This window comes from Netta rufina, assembly GCF_964035555.1.
Source record: "Netta rufina genome assembly, chromosome: 16".
Lineage (NCBI taxonomy): Eukaryota > Metazoa > Chordata > Aves > Anseriformes > Anatidae > Netta > Netta rufina.
Window position 1 is genome coordinate 13,012,377 of NC_140140.1, and position 19,165 is coordinate 13,031,541.

Consider the following 19,165-nt stretch of genomic DNA (forward strand, 5'->3'; position numbering starts at 1 on the left):
TTTTTTTTTTTCCTTGACAAGGCTATATGCCTTTCCAAGGACTTAATTTTAATCTCTTTTTAAACCTTTCATAAGAATGTTGTAAAAAGCTCCTTTGTGTTGTAATGCATTTTTATAAAATATCTAAATTTCTATGCAAACTTTGAGCCTCATTCCATAAGATATATTTATCTGGAAATGGCTATCTTGCAGCAGAGTAGTGTCTTGTGTCATCATTTCTCTGGCATCTTTTCAGACTGTCACAAGAATGTAACATCTGATAATGAAGAAAATTAGTGCTCATTGTCAGACATGCGAACTTTTTTTTTTTTAATATCCTTTTACTATTGCGTGCTCTTGTCTCTGAACTCCTGGCATGTACTCGAAGAGTCTTTGAACCAAGGTGAAAGCTAGACCTGCACGTTCCTTCCTCATGCTGAAATGAGAGGGTTTTCATCTGCTGCTTCTGAAAGAAAGGATATTGCTTTCTTCTCCTCTGTTATTGCATTGTCTTCATATTTAAAGAGTAAATCTTGTAATTTAATTCAAAATTAGTCATTACTCATGATTTCGAAAAAATAACACCTTTAAAGAAAAAGCCCAAAGCCAGTGGTTGTTGTCAGCTACAGGCACCAAGTGGATGCTGTCTGCACCCCATCATAGGATCACATTAGAAGTGTGAAGTTTAGGGCTCACTTTTGTGTTTCTAACTCTTTTTGTTCTTCTTTTTTAAGATCTGTCATCCAGTGTTCTTGTAGAACCTTTTGGTAAACAAGCCTGGCCCTACCACACCATGTGCAGAGCCTTTCCCCCAGGTTGGAGAGCTCCTTACTGGCATGGGGGGCATTTTAGTGGCGTGAACTGCTGAAAATGAAGGCAGAACTTCCAAAAGTTGGTGAGCTGGTTGTCATGCCCTTGGCTGGATGAGGCTGACTCCTGCCAGACCATGACAAGCCAGTGCCTACAGCCTCAGCAGTTCATTTCTGATTGAGCTCTGTGACAGCTGGGCTTCATACCAGTGGAGCAAAACTGCGAGCTGGCAGGAGCGCGTTGGGCTTTATAGATAACGGTTGGAGAAACATTTGCCACATGGCATTTAACTCATCTGAAGTTATCTATGTGTGCATGGATTGACTGTGGAGTAGACCCAAATGAGCATGGAGTTGAACCAGGGATGTTGCGGTGCAGGGTCTGCTGTGGGCATGAACCTGAAAAAATCAACAGCAAACACAGGGGCTTGCTGCCTCCGAAATGCAGAGCCGGACACTGGGCTGTTTCAGAAAACCATGCAGACTTCGGTACTTAGAAGACGATCATCATTCACGAGCACACAAGAGTAGTTCTTTAATGAAATGTGATTAAGAAATTTGCATTTTAAAATCAATTTGCATGCAAAGTACGGTTGACTGTATGTATCGGATCAATTTTTTCAGAATACAGAGTTTCAAATGCATTTGTTGCCTCTGTTGCACTGTGGCCAAGGTGGAGCAAGAACCTGGAGTTCAGTGTATTGCTGTCACGGAAACTGATAGCCCAATGCGACTGTGCAGCGTAGATTGGGCAGGATAACTTGCAGACCTAGTACAGTCATCCATACAGCAAACAATATTGGAAATTAAAGGTCAGAGAATTGATAGCAAGGCTTAAGAAAACAGCAATTAGGCATCTAGGAAGAAAAGCTAAATTACCAGTAGTAGGAGTAGGGGAAAAAAAAAAAAAAAAGAGGATTATTGATCTAAATATCAAGTTGGCAGATACACAGAGTACAATCTAGAGGTTTTTTACACCTCTGGGCTTATTCAACCCCCACAATAAAAAATGCAGGCCTATAAAGATGGAATAAGAAGCAATCAATTAGGTTGGCATTTGCTTGTTTCCGTGCTGCAGCTGGGCAGGCACATCACAATTAATGATTTATTAGGAGATTTTCGCCTTTTTTTCCATTTTACACAGATTGCTGCAACCAGACTGCAGTGGCTTATTAATTTGCGTGCTATTCAAGCATCTTTGTTAAATATCATGTGGAAAAGGTAAACATTTGGCTCACAAGCCAACACTTCAATGGGAGTATATCACAGTTTATGTAGGCAAATGCAGCCTGGCATGCAGCTCTGGGCATTGGGTTCCCCAGCTGCACCTTGTGAAGGTCCCTCAGGTCCCCAGGGTTTGCTGTGTTATGGGGTGGCCCAGCGGCAGAAGGCAGTAAGAGATGGACACCCCATGCCACATGCCTACGTGTGCTCGTGCCCTCTCATTTGGGCTTCTCTCTACCCAGGGGACCCAGAAAGAAGTAACACTTTGTGGTAATTTTAGCTGTCCAGGAAAGGGTTCAGGATCTTATATGAGAATGAAGATGCCCTTATTCTTCTAAGTGAATCCATAGCTATAGGTGACAAAACACTCTATGCTTCTATGCAATCCAGATTTCATAACATGCTTCTGCCTATGGCAAATTTTGTGTCGTCATTAGCAAACACAACAAAAAAATCTTTCTCACAGCTGCTCATATGGACAAGTCATTGCTTTCACAGCTTATTATCAAAAACAGCTAGGAAAAGATATGAACATTGGAAAAAAAGGAATTCCCTTTAGAAGAAAACCTGAATTATCACTGTATTCGTCCATCTCAATTCAACACCTTCCTAGGAGTGGCTGCAGTGAGCTAATTGGTTTTATTCTGCTGTGCGTGGCTTCACAACCCAGGCTCCAGATTTATAGCACATAGTCAAGTCACTGTGTGAATTCATCATTTGTCCCCCCACATCAATCCCTGTCTCTTCCCGAGTGATACTGGTCTGCGTGTTTATGTGCTGTCAAACACTGCATGAGACAAAAGACAAACTCAGGAATTAAACAATTTTAGTAGAATCTGATGCAACCAGAATATCAGAATGAATTATTACCTTTTCAGCAAGACATGAGTTCAGACAGGCCAGCTCTACAGGAATGAGAGAGACTTTTGCCAGCATTTACTTTTATGGTAAAAGGGACAAAAAAGACCCTACAGAATTTAAGAGTTTAAAAGCATACCAAGCTCAGAACAAATTCTTATCTCAGAAGGGAAACAGAGTGTGTAACAATCAGCCATAGAAATCCTTGCGAATGGTCTTTAAAAAAGCACTCTGGAAATTAAGGACTTCAAATGCAACAATTGAAAGTGAAGCCAAATGAATTACAGGGGAATACGGGTAAATGCTACAAGTATAGGTCAAGTGGTGTTTTATCAATCTTGTGTTTACTCCAGCAGCTCCTGCGTTGCCCATTGTTTTACCTTGTTTGAATAGATATGCTTCTCTTTATTTAAAATCAATTGTAATCTTATGAAACAAAACTTACAGCAGAGGGAATGCTGTAAAGCAGCACAGTGAAAGATGGCATTGTTCATTATCCTAAATTACTCCAGGGTAGGGAGGGAATGATATTAAAGAAGTGTGGGTAGCTCTGAGCTGCCATCCTTCCTTTAGCAAATGTAATTTAATGTCATTACTTAATTTTATTAACGGTAAAGACAATTGTGGACAATGCATGTTACAGCATTTACTTACACTAATGATAGTGGGGGAGTGTTAGCAGGAGGAAAGATGGGTTACGTTTTGGATTCCCAGTAGCTGCTGATGATAGATGATAAAAATTTGTTCTCTTCTTTGTGGTGCATCTCCCCAGTGTTTGCTTCTTGACCTGCACAGCTTTGGATGGGTCTTTTGATTCTAGAGTAGGTATTGTCATCAGAAAAATATTTGGCTTTATAAGCATAATAGACAATATTTACCCTTAGCACTGAATAGAACTAAAAGAACTAACTAATGCCTAGTAGGTATTGCAACTGGATCAGCTCCTGGATTCCTCAGTATATGCAGAGCATTTTGATCTTTACACTAATGGAAAAGATTTATAGAGGGCCATGATCTTCCTCTAGACTTTATATTGAGATGTCCTTGTGTACTTATAATTTTTTTTTATATCTCCTATATTTAAAATATGCCTTTACTACATTGCTACAGGCCAAAAACAGGTATTGTGATGGCTTTTACAAAAAGCTTCTCTAAAGTCTGGTGGCAATTGTGTGGTATTTTTCCAGGTGACTCAAACTCATTGGTGACACCTGGATTATGATCTACTACAGGTGTTCAGCAGCCTGCAATTCTGGTCCTCTTAAGTGTCTTAGAGCTTTTAGCTTGCTCTTAATGAATTAATCCTGTTTGGTTCTGCAAGGTGTAAGCCTAGTAGTGGTGGATAAAGAACTGTGGCCTAAGGTCAGAAATTTGATATAGATGCATAAAGTACTAAAATCTTTTGAAATTGCAACAAATATGATGCCTTGATGTTAGCAGTGCTGCCATCTCCTAGAAGAGACCGGAGGCTCATCAACTTGTCGTTGCTGGCATGCCATACAACATAAAATTCATGTAATAGGCAATAACTAGTGTGGATTTAGTAAGAGACAATCCTACTTAACTAATCTCCTTGAGTTCTGTTGAGCAGGATTCAGAAAAAAAAATGGTAATAGGAGTGTACATCTGACATAATCTAATGGATTTTTCAAAAGGCTTTTGATAAATTTCCATATAAATTTTCCCCTGCTTAAGCTGTGTGCTGCAGAGATTCCAAATTGGGCACGAGAATGGGTAAAGAACCCGTGAAATCATGGGAAATGAAGAGACAAGAAGAACTGTAGCATGTGCTGGAACTAGAATTATCTCGCAGCTTCCCACTGTTCTTCCCCACCACTCAGCATGGCTGGAAAGAGATGCCATCTGCATTTACTAACAAAAACTTGTTTAGGACAGGTGCAAACCAGAAAAGAGGGCAAAATGCCATTCAAGATACCACTAAAGGGCAAATTTAAATCTACATTAACATAGGGCAGATTGAGTATTTTTCTGGCAGAAGTGCAATAATGTATACTAAATATAAGCACACATAGCTGAAGGACTCCAAAGGATGGGTATGGGTTAGTACTGGAAAGGGACTCTTGTGCTAACAAAGGAATGATTTATTATCATTTACATAACCTGGCATTTGTGCACACCAAAGGCCAGATTTTCAAAATGCTCTGCTCCTGCAGTTTGGGGCCAGGCTTTCAGTTGCAGACTCAGAGCCAGCCGCTCCCATCGTTTCCCCAGTGTTTAATTTGCCATATGTCAATCAGAGTGTTGATTTGCAAGTGCTGATAATAGGCAATGTTGAGGGATGAGCACATTTGAAAATTTGGGAATGTGTCTTACTGGCAGCTTCTGAGCCCCAAACACTGGAAGTATTCGCAGAGCAGGATCCCTGATCAGCCATACGATAAATCAAGGACTGGAAAGCAGAAAAGAATGCAGCTAATGCATCAGGATATGCCTGAGCTGGACATGCTCCATGAAAATCAGTGCTAAATGAGAGAATTAAGCACCGGGAAAGGCTGTGGCAAAATCACAAGAAACACTTTAAATAATGAGACAAAAATCAAATCAAGTACAAGAAAGAAAGAAAATGAAATAAAATCGCTGAAAAAGCAAATGCCATGACGGGAATCTGAGTGAGGCAAAATACCTTGTTTTAAAGGGACATAGTCATCATAGAAACAGCACATTTCAGTCTGCCATTTTACCCTCTAGTGAGAATTAACTCTCCAATTGCTGTAAATGAATGAGAATGTCAGGAACATTTTCGTTTTGCTTCAAGCATTTGCTAAAATGTGGGCAGTGGCTGGGTGATAGCAGGTTTGTTCTCCTTTGGGTTAAAAAGTGAGGCTAGAATTAACAAGGTTTGGAAAAATATTCAAAGAAAAACAATACGCAAAGCAGAGGTGAGAAAGGAACATGTTTCTCACAGCATGCACCCGTGGTCCTCTTCATGGGACTGATATCCTTGTTGGTGTGCTGGTTAAGGGGATGTAGCCACGAGGACCAACAAAAAGATCCCACTGTGACCGCTCCTGTCTTTTATTTGCAGTATTCAGGGGAAGTTCCTGAGAACAGAGTGGAGGTTGTGGTTGCAAATTTGACGGTGATGGACCGGGACCAGCCTCACTCCCCCAACTGGAATGCCATCTACCGCATCATCAGCGGGGACCCCTCTGGGCACTTCACCATCCGGACAGACCCTGTCACCAACGAAGGCATGGTAACTGTCGTAAAGGTAAGTGGGAAGCCAAAGCAAAGATGTATTTGTCACCTTTTAAGCTCACTAAGGCCAAAAGGACTGCCAGAGGCCTGCTGTTATTTCATGCCTTCCCTACCTGGGAGTACAAGTGCTTCAAGCTGTTGTTTACCCACTCTCTCTGTGCAGTTGTCCTGAATATTTTTGTTTTGAGCTATGCCAGTGATTCTGGGTTTCTCCCACCATAAGCCTTCATAAACTCTCACGTGCCAAAGGCAACTGCCAGCATCAGCGCCTGACCTGCTCCTTTTTGAGCTCTGGAAGTAGGACTGGTGCCTGGACTGTCCAGTCCTGCCCTGCTTGGCAGTTCGAGGCAGAAGCTGTGATTCTCCTTTCTGAGCCAGAAATTTGCCAGCTACCTGTGAAGCAGTGGGTAGCACTTCACTGTAGGGGATCGGCCAACTGATCTGCAGGGAGTACAGAAGGCATTTCAGAGGGAGAGAATTTCTTGGTAACAAAAGGGAAGAAGAGAGAAGATTTTCCTCTGAGCTATTCAGAAAAAAAAAATAAAAATAAAAAGCTGGAGAAATGTTCCTTTCCTAGTATCAAGCAATAAACACACAGTGTGGACCACATCCTCAGTGAAGGCTGCTCCACACGTTAGATCATCAGAGGATCTTGTCCAAAGGCTCTGAGAAATAAGACTGTAAATATTCTCTACCCCTTCTTTCCTCCATCCATTGCCTTCCACATTAGGAGATCACAGACCCGCCAGGTATTTCCACAAGTATCAAATTCAGTTTCTTTTCTTGCCTCCAGAGAACATGCCTTTATCATCATTTGAGAGTTTGCTCCCCACTCAGTTACTGAGACCAGCTGCCCAGGCAATGAATGTTTCTGCAGTAATTACACGCAGTCAGAAACTAACCAGGTTCATTCAGCATTCCCTGAATCTCTTCCCAGATAAGATGCCTATGGATGCTCCCACTGACTACCAAGAAAGTGAAGGCATCATGAATAGGCTGCTGTGATCAGTAGGGCCTTGCACTGCACATGCCGTGCGCTGCTCCCAAAATGGATAATACATGCTGGGATGGACAAAGCCTTTATCTTCTGACAGGCCTGGCCTTATCTAACAAGAAGTTGTAATCAACTACTTAGGATGGAACGCTGCCGTTTAGAGAGCAACCTGATCAAAGAATACCTTCGTGTTGAAAAAAAGAGCCCCACTCCCTTGTGGCTAATAAGTTGCAGTCATTCTTATTTCTTACAGTTTGGATATGACAAAAAATGACACCAGGGAAATGCCAGTGAGGTTACACTGGTGGGAACGTGTGAGCTTGTGTGTTTGTCCTGCTCCCTGGCCCCTAGGCTATGTGTGTGTGTCTGCAGATGCCACTTTGCTGAAACTTTAAGGAAGACATCATCTTACCTGCTAGATGATATTTCAGCAGGGTTCCTGTGTTTATCACTCTTTATTGCTCTGTAATGACATTTGACAGCCTTATCTGATGCAACGTTATAAAACATCTTCAGGCCTAGCAGTATTTCTGGACATGCATGTGTATGGATGCATTTATGCATCTAAGTATGCACTTATCCATATGTATGTATTTTCTGCTTAAACAGAAAACATTCAACAAAGTAAAATGGAACAATTTAACTTTTGTTGACATCAGCAGCCAGTTTGAAATCAAAATGCCAACACTATGACTGAAAGCAGGGGAGGACTCCTTAGACTTAATCTAGTAAAGTGTCACAACTGTAGTTTAAAGCCACATCAAAGTGAAGAACAGGGGATTTACAAGATCATCGCTGCCACACAAGAACTTTTGCATAATGAACCGTCCCTTATTCAGAATTTGCAAGCAGAAAGCCGGGCAGATTTGTCAAGGCACCACTGATGCTGGTGTTGACTTTCCACTGCTGTGTAACCCACAGTGATCACAATGCAAAGAACCACCCGAAAATCCCATCTTGTCAAGCTGAGCTCAGAGCTTGAAATTGCGTTGAATGTCTTTACTGTATACCCTCACCTTATCCTCCTGGCTGCCCGGAGTTTCTTCCCCTTATCAAGCTGAGAGGTTTTTTGGTGTATTTTCAGCAAGGAGAATAAGTGAAAATGCTTGTGATTAAATTTTCATGGTGAAGAAGGGAAGACTCTTAGGATTCCACCTTCTTCTTTGAAATATTTTGTTCTCCGTTAATAAGTGAATATGCTTAAAGGTTAGGGGAATGTATGCACACCAAACTGGGTGGCCAGCCAGAGCTTGTTCTTCGTGGCATGGGAGCAGTCTCTTGCTGTTTTCATCCCTGGTATAGGCTGAAAACACAGGTAACAACACAGTTCCCACAACTGCAAGCAAAAGGGTTTATGTCTAGGCTGCAGCAGTGGCAGACACAGTGCAGAGAAGGGCATGTTGTGGAGAAACCCACTCCTCTAGCAGCAGTTTGGGGCCAGAAATACTTCCAGACCAAGAAGCCCTTTGGAGTTCACACGACGCTCATGATGGCCATTTTGCAGCTTCTCTCAGCAAAACCTCATCTGCTGCTCTAGCCCAATCACTGAAAGCATAGCATTTCCTTTTTCTGTTCATGCCTTTTCTAAACCATTTCCATATCTGTGCAAGACCCTAATCTTCAAAGAAAGCCTTGATCAAGGAGAGAGTAACTTCGCACACAGCTGAGACATCGCAGAGTCTGGAAACAATCTCCAAGAGCAGCAGTGGCTGCCCTGTGGCAGCCAGCTGAGTAAAATGTTATTATAAACTCTGCATGGATCAGAGCTGTGAATTTATAATGGAGATGCTTCCAAAGCTTCAGTTATTATTTGCTTCAACAATAACATAAGGCAAATTTGTTCCCTTTAGTTAAAAGTACCTTGAGTAAAGGAAGACACGTGGCAAGCCCTCGGCTTGACTCTGCTGCATCTGGATAGGAGATGGGCGTGAGGGAGGGGAATTGCAGGCAAATGTTGCAGAGAAAATAAAAGATGTGAAATGGGACCCTACTGGGCGCAGCAGGGAGGGAGGCAGATGGGCTGTCCTGTGCAGACAAGTGTCAGACACTGGGCCACCACGGGCCACCGTGGGGTACAGATGCCTCCATGACAAGTCAGTGGGGTGGGTGTTATGGGGTCAATCCAGTCCCTGTGCTGCATTTCTGCATCCCTGGTTGGGACTTCCCAGAAAAGAGGCAAAAGAGGCTGCTCGGATCAGCCTCTGGGTGCTGCCCAGCCCACCCCAGCCGAGCCCCTGCAGGGACTGGGTACGGACTGTAGGCAACATTAGCAAACAGGCCAGCACACAGAAAAAATATATATATATATATAAAAAATGGGGGAATATAAATTAGAGGCGCATGAAAGACATTGAGGAAATGTGTTAGGCAAATTGTTTCAAGGCCGTGAATAGTGTTTAAATGGGAACTTTTACCATGCATCTTTTTTGAATGCGGTAGAAGTCCATGAGTCAGTGCTGGTGGGTGTATTGGGAATCTTTATGCTTCCTTTTATTTATTAAATGTTGGCCCTGCCTGTCAGGAAACCGTTTAGCAATAGAAGCATTTGCACTTCAATTGAATAGAGATTCCACTGTTTTACCTTTTGCCCCTGAAATTTGTTTCTCTCTTGTAGCCTCCTATGATTTGATTTCTCTCTTGACAATACTGTATTTTAAACAGAACAGGGAAGCCAGCTCTTGCTGATGTAAATCAGGATAGCATTACCAAAGTCAGTGTAGCTATGGCGTTTTACACCAGTGAGGGTACGCCTTGCAGACTCAGCACTGAGGAGATGTTACACTTCTAAATTCATAAATTACAGCAAAGCATTTTTTAAGAAGCAGAGGTGTGATCCCGCATAACTCAAGCATCCCTGGCAGATGATTAGTGACTTCCCTCATAATAATTAGTAGGATGGGTTAGAAATTATTATTATACTGCAGTTCAGTCAGCCGTGCCAGCAAAGGCTTTTCACTCCTCCTGGCTCCTAAGGCACATCACCTTTATGTGTGTTTTGAAAGAGATCTGTAGCCACCCAACAAGTGTGCAAGCACGCAGGCAACCTCCAGAGATCACAAGGCAAACGGACGAGAGGTCCCACTGGAGGGGCCACCTGAGCAGCAGGACCAAGCATTGCTCCTTGCAGCTCAACCTTTGCTTATAATCTCACTTAAGAGGGAAAAGGAAAAGCACTTCAGGCTCTTGGGTCCACCTAGACTGTCCTGGCTACTTAGTCAGAAGCTTTAAGTGCTAACAGAACCGTTAAGTACTGGTCCAGTTCCTCTGACCAGGCTCTGCCTTTTGGTTTTATGGCAGCCCTCGGTGGATTTGTTCATCCAGTGCTAAACTAGCACTGGCAGCTTCTGTTCTGGAAACAATGGAGCACTGGAGCAAAACACAATGCAAATCCTCCCTGCAATTTTTACTTTGTGGGTTTTTAACTCTTTGGTCCTCCAAATACTAGAAGGCCAAAGCCTCACAGGATTGAACCCAGTCAAAAGAACTGGGCTCAGAAAGAAATGAGATGAGGCAATGACTTTGGTATCATCCACCGTCTAAATCTTGCAGCTTTCAGCCAGAAGGTTGAATTTGTTCTCTGCTTGGCTCAATTCTTGCTTGTTTGTTTGTTTTAGGCAGTCGATTACGAGATGAACAGAGCTTTCATGCTGACAGTGATGGTATCAAACCAAGCTCCCCTGGCCAGTGGAATCCAGATGTCCTTCCAGTCGACAGCAGGAGTCACCATTTCGGTTACAGACGTCAACGAAGCGCCGTATTTCCCAACGAACCACAAGCTGATCAGACTGGAGGAAGGGGTGCCCACAGGGACAGTCCTGACAACGTTTTCCGCTGTGGATCCTGATCGCTTCATGCAGCAAGCAGTAAGGTGGGAGACCAGCCAGCCACAGGAGCTCATGTACACGAGGGGAATTTCAGCAGGAGCTGAAATTGAATTTGTGAACTAACTGATGTGGTATCTGTTAAATACCTGGCAGGTACTTGCAGCCCCAGTCGAGTGTTCACAGAACACCCCACAAGCTGGTGAACATCTGATCCTCCCTCTGAAAGCCAGGCTCTGGTCCAGGAGGGCAGGCAGAATGGGATCCCATGTTACTGGATGGCAAAAGGGCAGTTCTCAGCTTCCCATGAAACCAGTCACTAGCAGGGGTCCCTGTGTCATTACAGAGACAGGGATCAAGGCTACATTTTATGAAATGTTTTTTCACTGCTTTGTCATAAAATTGTTGACCTATGTTGATTTTGCACTTCATAAACACAATATGGGAAAAGACAGCTTTGTTATTTCTGTTTTACGGAGGGGAAACTGAGGCGCAGAAGGGGCTAGGGCTAGATTTCCAGATGCAGTGACTGGGATTTTTCATTATGTCTGGTGTTGCTTATGGAGGCTTTAGCTTCAGCCTAGCTTTAAAAGCACAGTGTGAGCATACTATGTGACCACAGCAGAGGCCTCTTAAACCTACATCAGTTGTGACATTTTGTGTCAGGAAGAGTTTGAAATATTTCACCTGCCACTGCACTGTCTGGTCTAGAAAATGATTGTTTATTCACTGCCTCGTCTTGTTGTCTTTAGACAGGTATTGCGACTTCTAAGGAGAGAGACCCTCCTAACTAACAAGCCAGTTTTTCTTTTATTCTTGAAATATTGCCCTTTGAAGAGTCTTTATTTCCCTGATGTCCATAGGAAGTCTGGTTCTTCACAGGAGAGAGCAGTTTCTTTCTGGCTGAATGCTCCCCTGATCCGGAGGTGGTCAGTCTGTAACCCCAAACAAGCATCCACCATTTCAGGGGGTAGGACTGGCTCTGCTGAGCCCTTCCTGGGATCGCACAGTGCCTGTGTAGGCTCTTGTAAGACTTGCTGTAAATACGAACAGCAAATTACTTGAGCTGATTTTTCGCAGTGCTCCCAGGACACATGTTTTGTGAATCCAGGAGTGCTTTGTTTCCAAACAAAAGCACAGTCTCTCTTACCCTCTTTTCATCAGGGCAGCCTGATGCCAAGGCTTTGCAAGAGGCAGCAGGATGCTGCTAGGGTCCTGTAGCTATCCAAAGGTACTTTGTTTTTCCTTCATCATTGGCACTGGTAAATTAGGAAAAAAAAAGATACCCTAAAAGCTAATCCTATGGATCCATGGTGAGCAGTTCTCAGAGAGCTGGTCCAGTTGTTATAGCCTTGCACACTGTTTTCAGAGCTGTGCTTTAAATAGTCTTTGATAAAGTGGAGTTTTTACAAATACAAGGTAAGGAAGCAGGAGCATCTCCAGTAAGGCACAGCTTGGCATGGCCAATGTCACACCTCAAGTTATCCTCATTAGCCACAGATGCATTCACAAAGCCAGCTTTGAAACTGGATCCCTGGTCATTTAGCAGTGAAAGGGCAAGAGACTTACAGCAATGATATTAAAAAGAAATGAAAACATCCCAAAGAGTCTAGCTCCATGAAATGTAATTCTTTCCTTTGGCAGGGGCTTGTGCAGCTGTGCTGTTGCTTTCCTGCTCACATGGATTCACACAGCTCAAGTTTCACTTTGAGTTTCAGCTTCAAACGGCCCATTTCTGGAAATGGTTACTCACCAGCAGCTGGAGGTTCTCCTGCTTGCGTATATAAAGACAAAAAAAAATAATATCAAACTATCAGCAGGTCTGAGTTACTCATAAAATAAGCTCATCTTTCGTGTGCTTATTTCAGTGATTTATAGCTTGGCCATTTATTAGCTTCCAGTTGAACCACAGGTGATAAGTGTCCATCTCAACTCAAGCCTTATAAAACAGAGGTAGAAATCCAAAGCAAGGAAGAAAATGGAAGCAAGAAAGCAAGTGAGAAAGGTAAACAGAACATGTTGGTCCAGAAACTAGATTGTCTCTACTCCCTGGTCCCACAGAAGGCTTCTCCTTGTGCTTTTGGACTTTGTTGATCCTGAGATCACTGGTGTCAAATAAGGGCTCTGTCCTCATGCATCTATTCCTGCTCACAGCCCCACGTTGCTGCCCATGGGGAGCACTCTTACAAATGTGCCCCTTGGCCCTTCCAGCCATCTCCTTGTTGCTGTTCTCTGCAAACGTCCCTTGTGCATAGCACCACCTCACCCGCTGTATCAAAGCCATATAAAATACTTCAGGAGAGGCTTCAGCCTTTGGTCCATGCCTTAATAGAGCTGTGAGTTCCTGTTATACTCCTGAGGATGTGATTCTGATACAAAGGAGTGGCGTGGCCAAAACAGTGTTTAACACATCTGAAAACTGCCGTTCTTCCCACGTGCTATTTCCCAACCTGTTGTTTATTTGTAAGCAGCAGAAAACAGGAATGTCCATGGATTTAGAGCACAAGCTACTTTATGAAGAGCAATATAGAGCAAGAATCTGTCCTCTAACTCAGGCAAACATATGCAGTGGTCATTGCAGACCCCATTTCTTCTTGGCTGCAGAGTCCTCAGGCTACATCCACTCCCAGTAGGAGGAAGCTGGCGTGTAAGTGGCACTTAGCAGAAAGGAAAACCTTTAAAATGAAAGAAATAGAAAAATTGAATAATTGTGGAGGTCAAAAACCGGATACTCAATTAGCATTTTGTTTGTCAACAAAACCAGTTATCTAAAGGTCCTTTGAATCATGGGTCAGGAGTCCAGAAAAACCTTATTTCAAGCAATATTAAGGATATGTCAGTGAAAAGACTGCCATGTATTTATTTCCTTTCTCTGTAGATACTCTAAGCTGTCAGATCCTGCAAACTGGCTGAACATTAATGCCACAAATGGTCAGATCACTACCGCTGCTGTCCTTGATCGAGAGTCAGACTACATTAAGAATAATGTCTACGAGGCCACATTCTTGGCGGCTGACAACGGTGAGCCCAGGCTTCACATTGTTCATGCTTCAATAAGACTCTAATGTGATGCATTAAGAGAAATGATGCCCTGACAGAGTTGTCAGTATAAGTTATCTTTTCCCCAGGTTTTTATGGTCAAAAATGTGAAAGTGGGACGGGAAATTGCTGGAGTAAATTAAATGTGCACAGTATACAGAGAGTGTTATTAAGGGAAAGGGAGGGCAAATGGAAAATCGATTTGGGGAGTTCAGTGTAGTGGTGTAGCCTGAACTTAAAAAAATATCAAAGGGATGTGATCTCCAAGGGCTGTTGAACACACTGGTCCTGGTAATCGTCCCAAAGGCACTGATCAGAGCATTCAGGAAGCCTTCCACTGGGAAACCAGAAATAATTGCAGGGGATGGCAGGAGGGTATTAAAAATAAGCCAATCCATTGAACTGCTATGGCTTTCATGAAAGGTGTCTGTCTGTCATCAGTGCTAGTCTCTCTCTGTCTGTTACCATTTCTGAAATGTCCAGCCATCATCAGAGCATCTGGATGCTGGTGTACTTTATTATCAAAGTCACTGAGACCAATACAGATCTTCTCACAGAGAAGTTAAGGCTTGATCTTCTCTACTCATTAAAGATCACACAGCACTTTTGGCCAAATTAGCACTGTGAACCTCAGTGCTGGCCTCACTCGAGGGCAAGCAGTCCATTGCTGCTGCAGCAGCTTCCCTGGGCAAGCAGAAGGCTTTCTTCCCCCTCTCCCACCCTCGCCTTTCCCCTCAGGGTGCTGGGTGCTCAAACCGAACCTGAGTTATGCTTCAGCAACAGAATTAAGTCTAGGCTTGGCTGTGGGCACCTAAGTGTGTTGTTCATACCCTGTAGGTGCTTCAGGCTGGTTTCTGTGTTAGCTGTTGCCATCCCTCAGGCTGGTGGATGCTGTGTCTGCTATAAGTAGATATGGGGATGCTTTCAGGGCTAACAAAATCTTTGTTGGTTCGGATTTTCCAACTTAATTGCATACTGAGTCACAGGGGCAAGGCAAAGTCATAGAAGAGTTTGGGTGCTAAGCAGCAGTACCAAGCAGCAAATTTTACTCCACCTTGGTGCCATCAGTGGTAGGGCTGGTGTGGGCCCATCCTAACCTTCTTCCCTGTGAAGGCAGCTGGGGCAGTGAAACCCAAAATAGCCCCATGAGTTCTGGCAGCGTTTGTCTGCGAGATTCCCAGGGCAAAATGGATCAAATGAGTTGGCTGAGGCTATACACAAAAGCAGTGGTAGAGCTTGAACCCATCAAATTAAAACTCAGCATCTGACCTTGCAAAGCCAGAGCATTTAGTACAAGGGGATGTGGAGTTAACCCCTTTCCCTGGATTTGGTGCTGATGCATCTCAATATCAGCAGCTCCACATCCATCATTCAGCAGCTCAGAAAGTGAGGACCTACATAAATCTCTTATTCTGAAAAATTAATCTATTACTGGTATATTGCAACTGTTAAAATGCACATAAAGCAACACCTTATTTAAAATTCTGTCTGGAGTGCTTAGGATAACAGCAAAAGTTTCATCTAGACTAATAGACTCTCACATCTCTCCCAAGTTCCAGCTTCTCCGGCACCATGTACTCATCAAAGAAAGGCTTTGGTTTGGGTGTTTTGGTGGGGATTTTTCTTTCTTTCTTGCAGCAGAAGCATCTTGTTTCCTCAAGTTCTTTTTGCTATTTTCAGTGTGTGATAAGCAGTTTAGCCAAATACTCCCTGGAATACAGCAGTTAAGTGTAGAAGTAGGAGTGGTATGTTCCCTTTTTAAAAAAAAATAATATATATTCTCATTACTATTTCAATCTTAATTCCAGGCAATGAACCAATTTCTCCACTGAAGCCAGTAGCACTGTGCTAGTTTACATCTCTTAGGCATAAAGTCCAAGGATCCCTTGTAATACATCAGTACCTGCTCTGTCCACACCCTTGCTCTCTCCACATAACAGCTGAAATTATACAAAATGTTACTTGGTTTGCAATAATTGGACATCAAAACTTTGCTTTTTTTTAATTTTTATTTTTCCTGAGCCTGGCCCAGAATTGCACTCAGGAAATACCCAGAACCTGAGCACAGCGATACACAGATACTCACACAAAACTGCATTTGTGTGTGAAGAGATTGCAGGGTATTTCAGCCACATGCAAGTTAGAGTTTCTCAGGACTGCTAGTTTGCTTTCAACCTATCTCAGAAGCTGTGGATGTGTGGGGGCCTTGCATTCATCCCAGAAGATACTCTAGGCAACATGAAAATAGCGCAATCACTTTTCTTGGTCCCAGAAGTCTCTTTTCTTGTTCAGCCCCGGTATCCTGGTGAGCTGTCTGTCTCTCCAGAAACTTTCAAGGCTGATCAAAGACATTGTTTTAGAGGGAGACCTACCCAGTGCTTACAAGATGAAAGGGTGAGATCAATGAGTGAAGAGCTAATGTAGGAATCATGAAAGAAGGATTTCCAGGGCTCCTTCAGAGTTTTCAAGGCTCCCTTAAAAAAAGGAAGCAGAAAGGAGAGGAATATAGGCAGGAAAGCCCATGGATGCAGAAGCAATGTTTGAAAGTCTAGCGAGGGGATGGTTTGTATAGCTTTGTATCCAGCACTGGGAAGAAGAGCCAGAGTTAAAAATACAAACTTAAAAAAGAATTGCTGAAGGAAAGCTGCCTGGAAAGGGAGGCAGTGGGCAAGCCTGAGCAGAGCTGCTGGATGTATGCATGGGGAGAAAATTTAAAAATACCACACCATTTCTGGAAAGGCTCTTCTTTCATGCCAGGGAGGGCCTTACTTTGGGTAACTGGTCACCAGTCAGCTAAATGTGGCTCTTCACCAGCAAGAGATTGGAGGACCAAAACTGTTGTGCTGTAGCATCCCCGGTGGTTGGGACAAATGTAGAATCACAGAATCACAGAAGAACCCTATATTGGGACGTACTGTTGCTGCCATGGATTAGTAGCAGCCCAACATGTTTGGTGATGGTTGGCTCACTCTGTAGGCTTTGAGCAAGGACCTTTCACTAAAGCTAGGACTTACTGTGAGATGGGCCATAGAGCTGGACTTTCTTTGAAGCAGTGTAGTAGTCTGCTAATCTACAAACTGGCTAGCCAGTGCCACAGTGAATGTTGACTAAAGGATTACACCATTTATTTTTTTCTTTCAAGCCCTCTTCTTCCTCCTTTTAGCTATTTTTTCAGATGTTTTTTTCCTCTTCAGAGCAACAGTTACCAAAATTTACACTAACAGTCTGGCGTCACCTCCTTGTATTTTTAGAATTTGACTAAAGACATTGCTGTAGGCTACAAATCTGCAGAGCTGAACATCCATGTTCTGCTGGAGAAAAAAACAGCACCATTAGGAGGCTTGGGGAAGTTTTAGTAATGCCTCTTAAAGCAAGGGACCATGAAAGTGCAGCATGTCCCTAGTAAGGTCCAAGGAGGGAGGGAGAAAAATCCTGATTTATCAAAATTGGAAGGCAGAGAGGGGGCTGGCCCGTGGTGGTGTTGTACCCACTGCTTCCCAGGTGATGGTCATCGGTCCTTGTTCAGCTCTGCCTCTCCCACTCAGGTATACCCCCAGCCAGCGGCACTGGCACGCTGCAGATCTACCTAATCGACATCAACGATAATGCTCCTGAGCTCCTGCCAAAGGAGGCACAGATCTGTGAAAAGCCGAACCTGAATGTCATCAACATAACAGCCGCAGATGCTGACATCGATCCAAACGTTGGGCCCTTTGTCTTCGAGCTGCCAAGTGTGCCATCTGCGGTGAGGAAGAACTGGACCATAACACGGCTGAATGGTAAATGGGGCAGGCAATCCTGAGGACATTTGGACTCTGATTTGCTAATGAGGCCACGTGTGGTTTCAAACTTCCAAACTTTCCTGCTTTTTTTATCTGATTTTTATTTTTTAAAGCACATTATAGCTGACATTATAGACAAGATAGTTAATCAGAAATGATTTGTATCAGACCTGCAGCATAACTCTAAGAGCCTTGGCACTTGGCTTTTTTTAATGCAGTTCATAATTATGAACGGTTATCAGTACTGAACAGAGTATAAATCATCCATAATGGCCAAGGGGAAAAAAGCTATTATCAGTCTTCCTTATGTTCCAGTGTAATTGTCATAAGCCACAATCAGGATCAATGTTCATTTCTCTGACCATAATTGCATAAAGGCAGCCTTTTAATTTACCATGGAACCAGGAGGGCTAGGTAAGTGTGAAGATTACCAGTATGTGAAGGATTTTTATATTGCAGCATGCAACCACAATTGGCCCTAATTGCTTCTCTGATTGGTAGTTTCAGCAGAGGATTGAAAACATCCTGGAGCCTCGGGCTGGTTTTGTCTTCAAAGCTGCTCCCTCTCGACGAGGTCTGGCACCTTCTGCCAGCCTTGTGCCCTCGTGGTTTGGGGCTGAGCCCCCAGCTCTGGTGCAACAATGGGAAGGAACACAAGGAGGATTACATGGCTGAGCATGTCCTCGATGGGTTTTGGGCTTCCCTAAAGCCCCAGGGAGGGAGGGTGGGCAAGCAGAGAGCCTGCAGAGAGGCCAGGTGCAGCCCAGACCAGGGGACCACCATTTGTGCTTCATTTTTGGCATTTCCTCCCATTTTAAATGCATGCAATGGGGTTTGCAAATGGCACCAAGGTATGTTAGCGTGGTGACGGAGACACGCTTTAGTTTACAAAGCACAGGCTGACTGCTGACTGAGCATTGGGGCCCAAGTGTGGTATTGGCAGCCTCTTCTTCTGGACTCCATAGCCTGCTCCGACAGAGGAGTGCTGCCCGCATGAGTACGGCTGAAGGGCTCTGCCAGTGTCTGCCATCCATCTGCCTGTCTTGGTTTCTCCAGGAGATTACGCCCAGCTCAGCTTACGAATCATGTACCTGGAAGCCGGTGTGTACGACGTGCCGATCATCGTGACAGACTCAGGAAACCCTCCCCTGTACAACACGTCCGTGATCAAAGTGAAGGTGTGCCCGTGCGATGAGAACGGCGACTGCACCACCATCGGGGCAGTAGCTGCCGCAGGACTGGGCACGGGAGCCATCATTGCCATCCTGATCTGCATCATTATTTTACTAAGTAAGTGCCGCAGGGGGTGACGCTGCTGGGAGGTGTCACATTTCCCGTCCTGTTCCCCTTGGTCCCATTATATGCTGTATTTTTCACAAGCTCCATGAAAAGGGCAGAGCTGTGAGCTTTGTGCTGCGGGTGAGGATTCATTTATCTGCA

At 43.8% G+C, this 19,165-nt stretch overlaps 1 protein-coding gene across 1 annotated transcript in view; it reads left to right on the forward strand.

The window, feature by feature from the left end:
* The window catches only part of CDH4 (cadherin 4), a 453,649-nt gene that overhangs the window by 426,000 nt on the left and 8,484 nt on the right, over positions 1–19,165 (forward strand). The window contains exons 9-13 of the mRNA XM_084296942.1: positions 5,917–6,102; positions 10,698–10,951; positions 13,783–13,925; positions 17,489–17,722; positions 18,782–19,015. Of these exons, the coding sequence (XP_084153068.1) occupies positions 5,917–6,102; positions 10,698–10,951; positions 13,783–13,925; positions 17,489–17,722; positions 18,782–19,015 (1,051 nt within the window). The remainder of the gene's footprint in view (positions 1–5,916; positions 6,103–10,697; positions 10,952–13,782; positions 13,926–17,488; positions 17,723–18,781; positions 19,016–19,165) is intronic.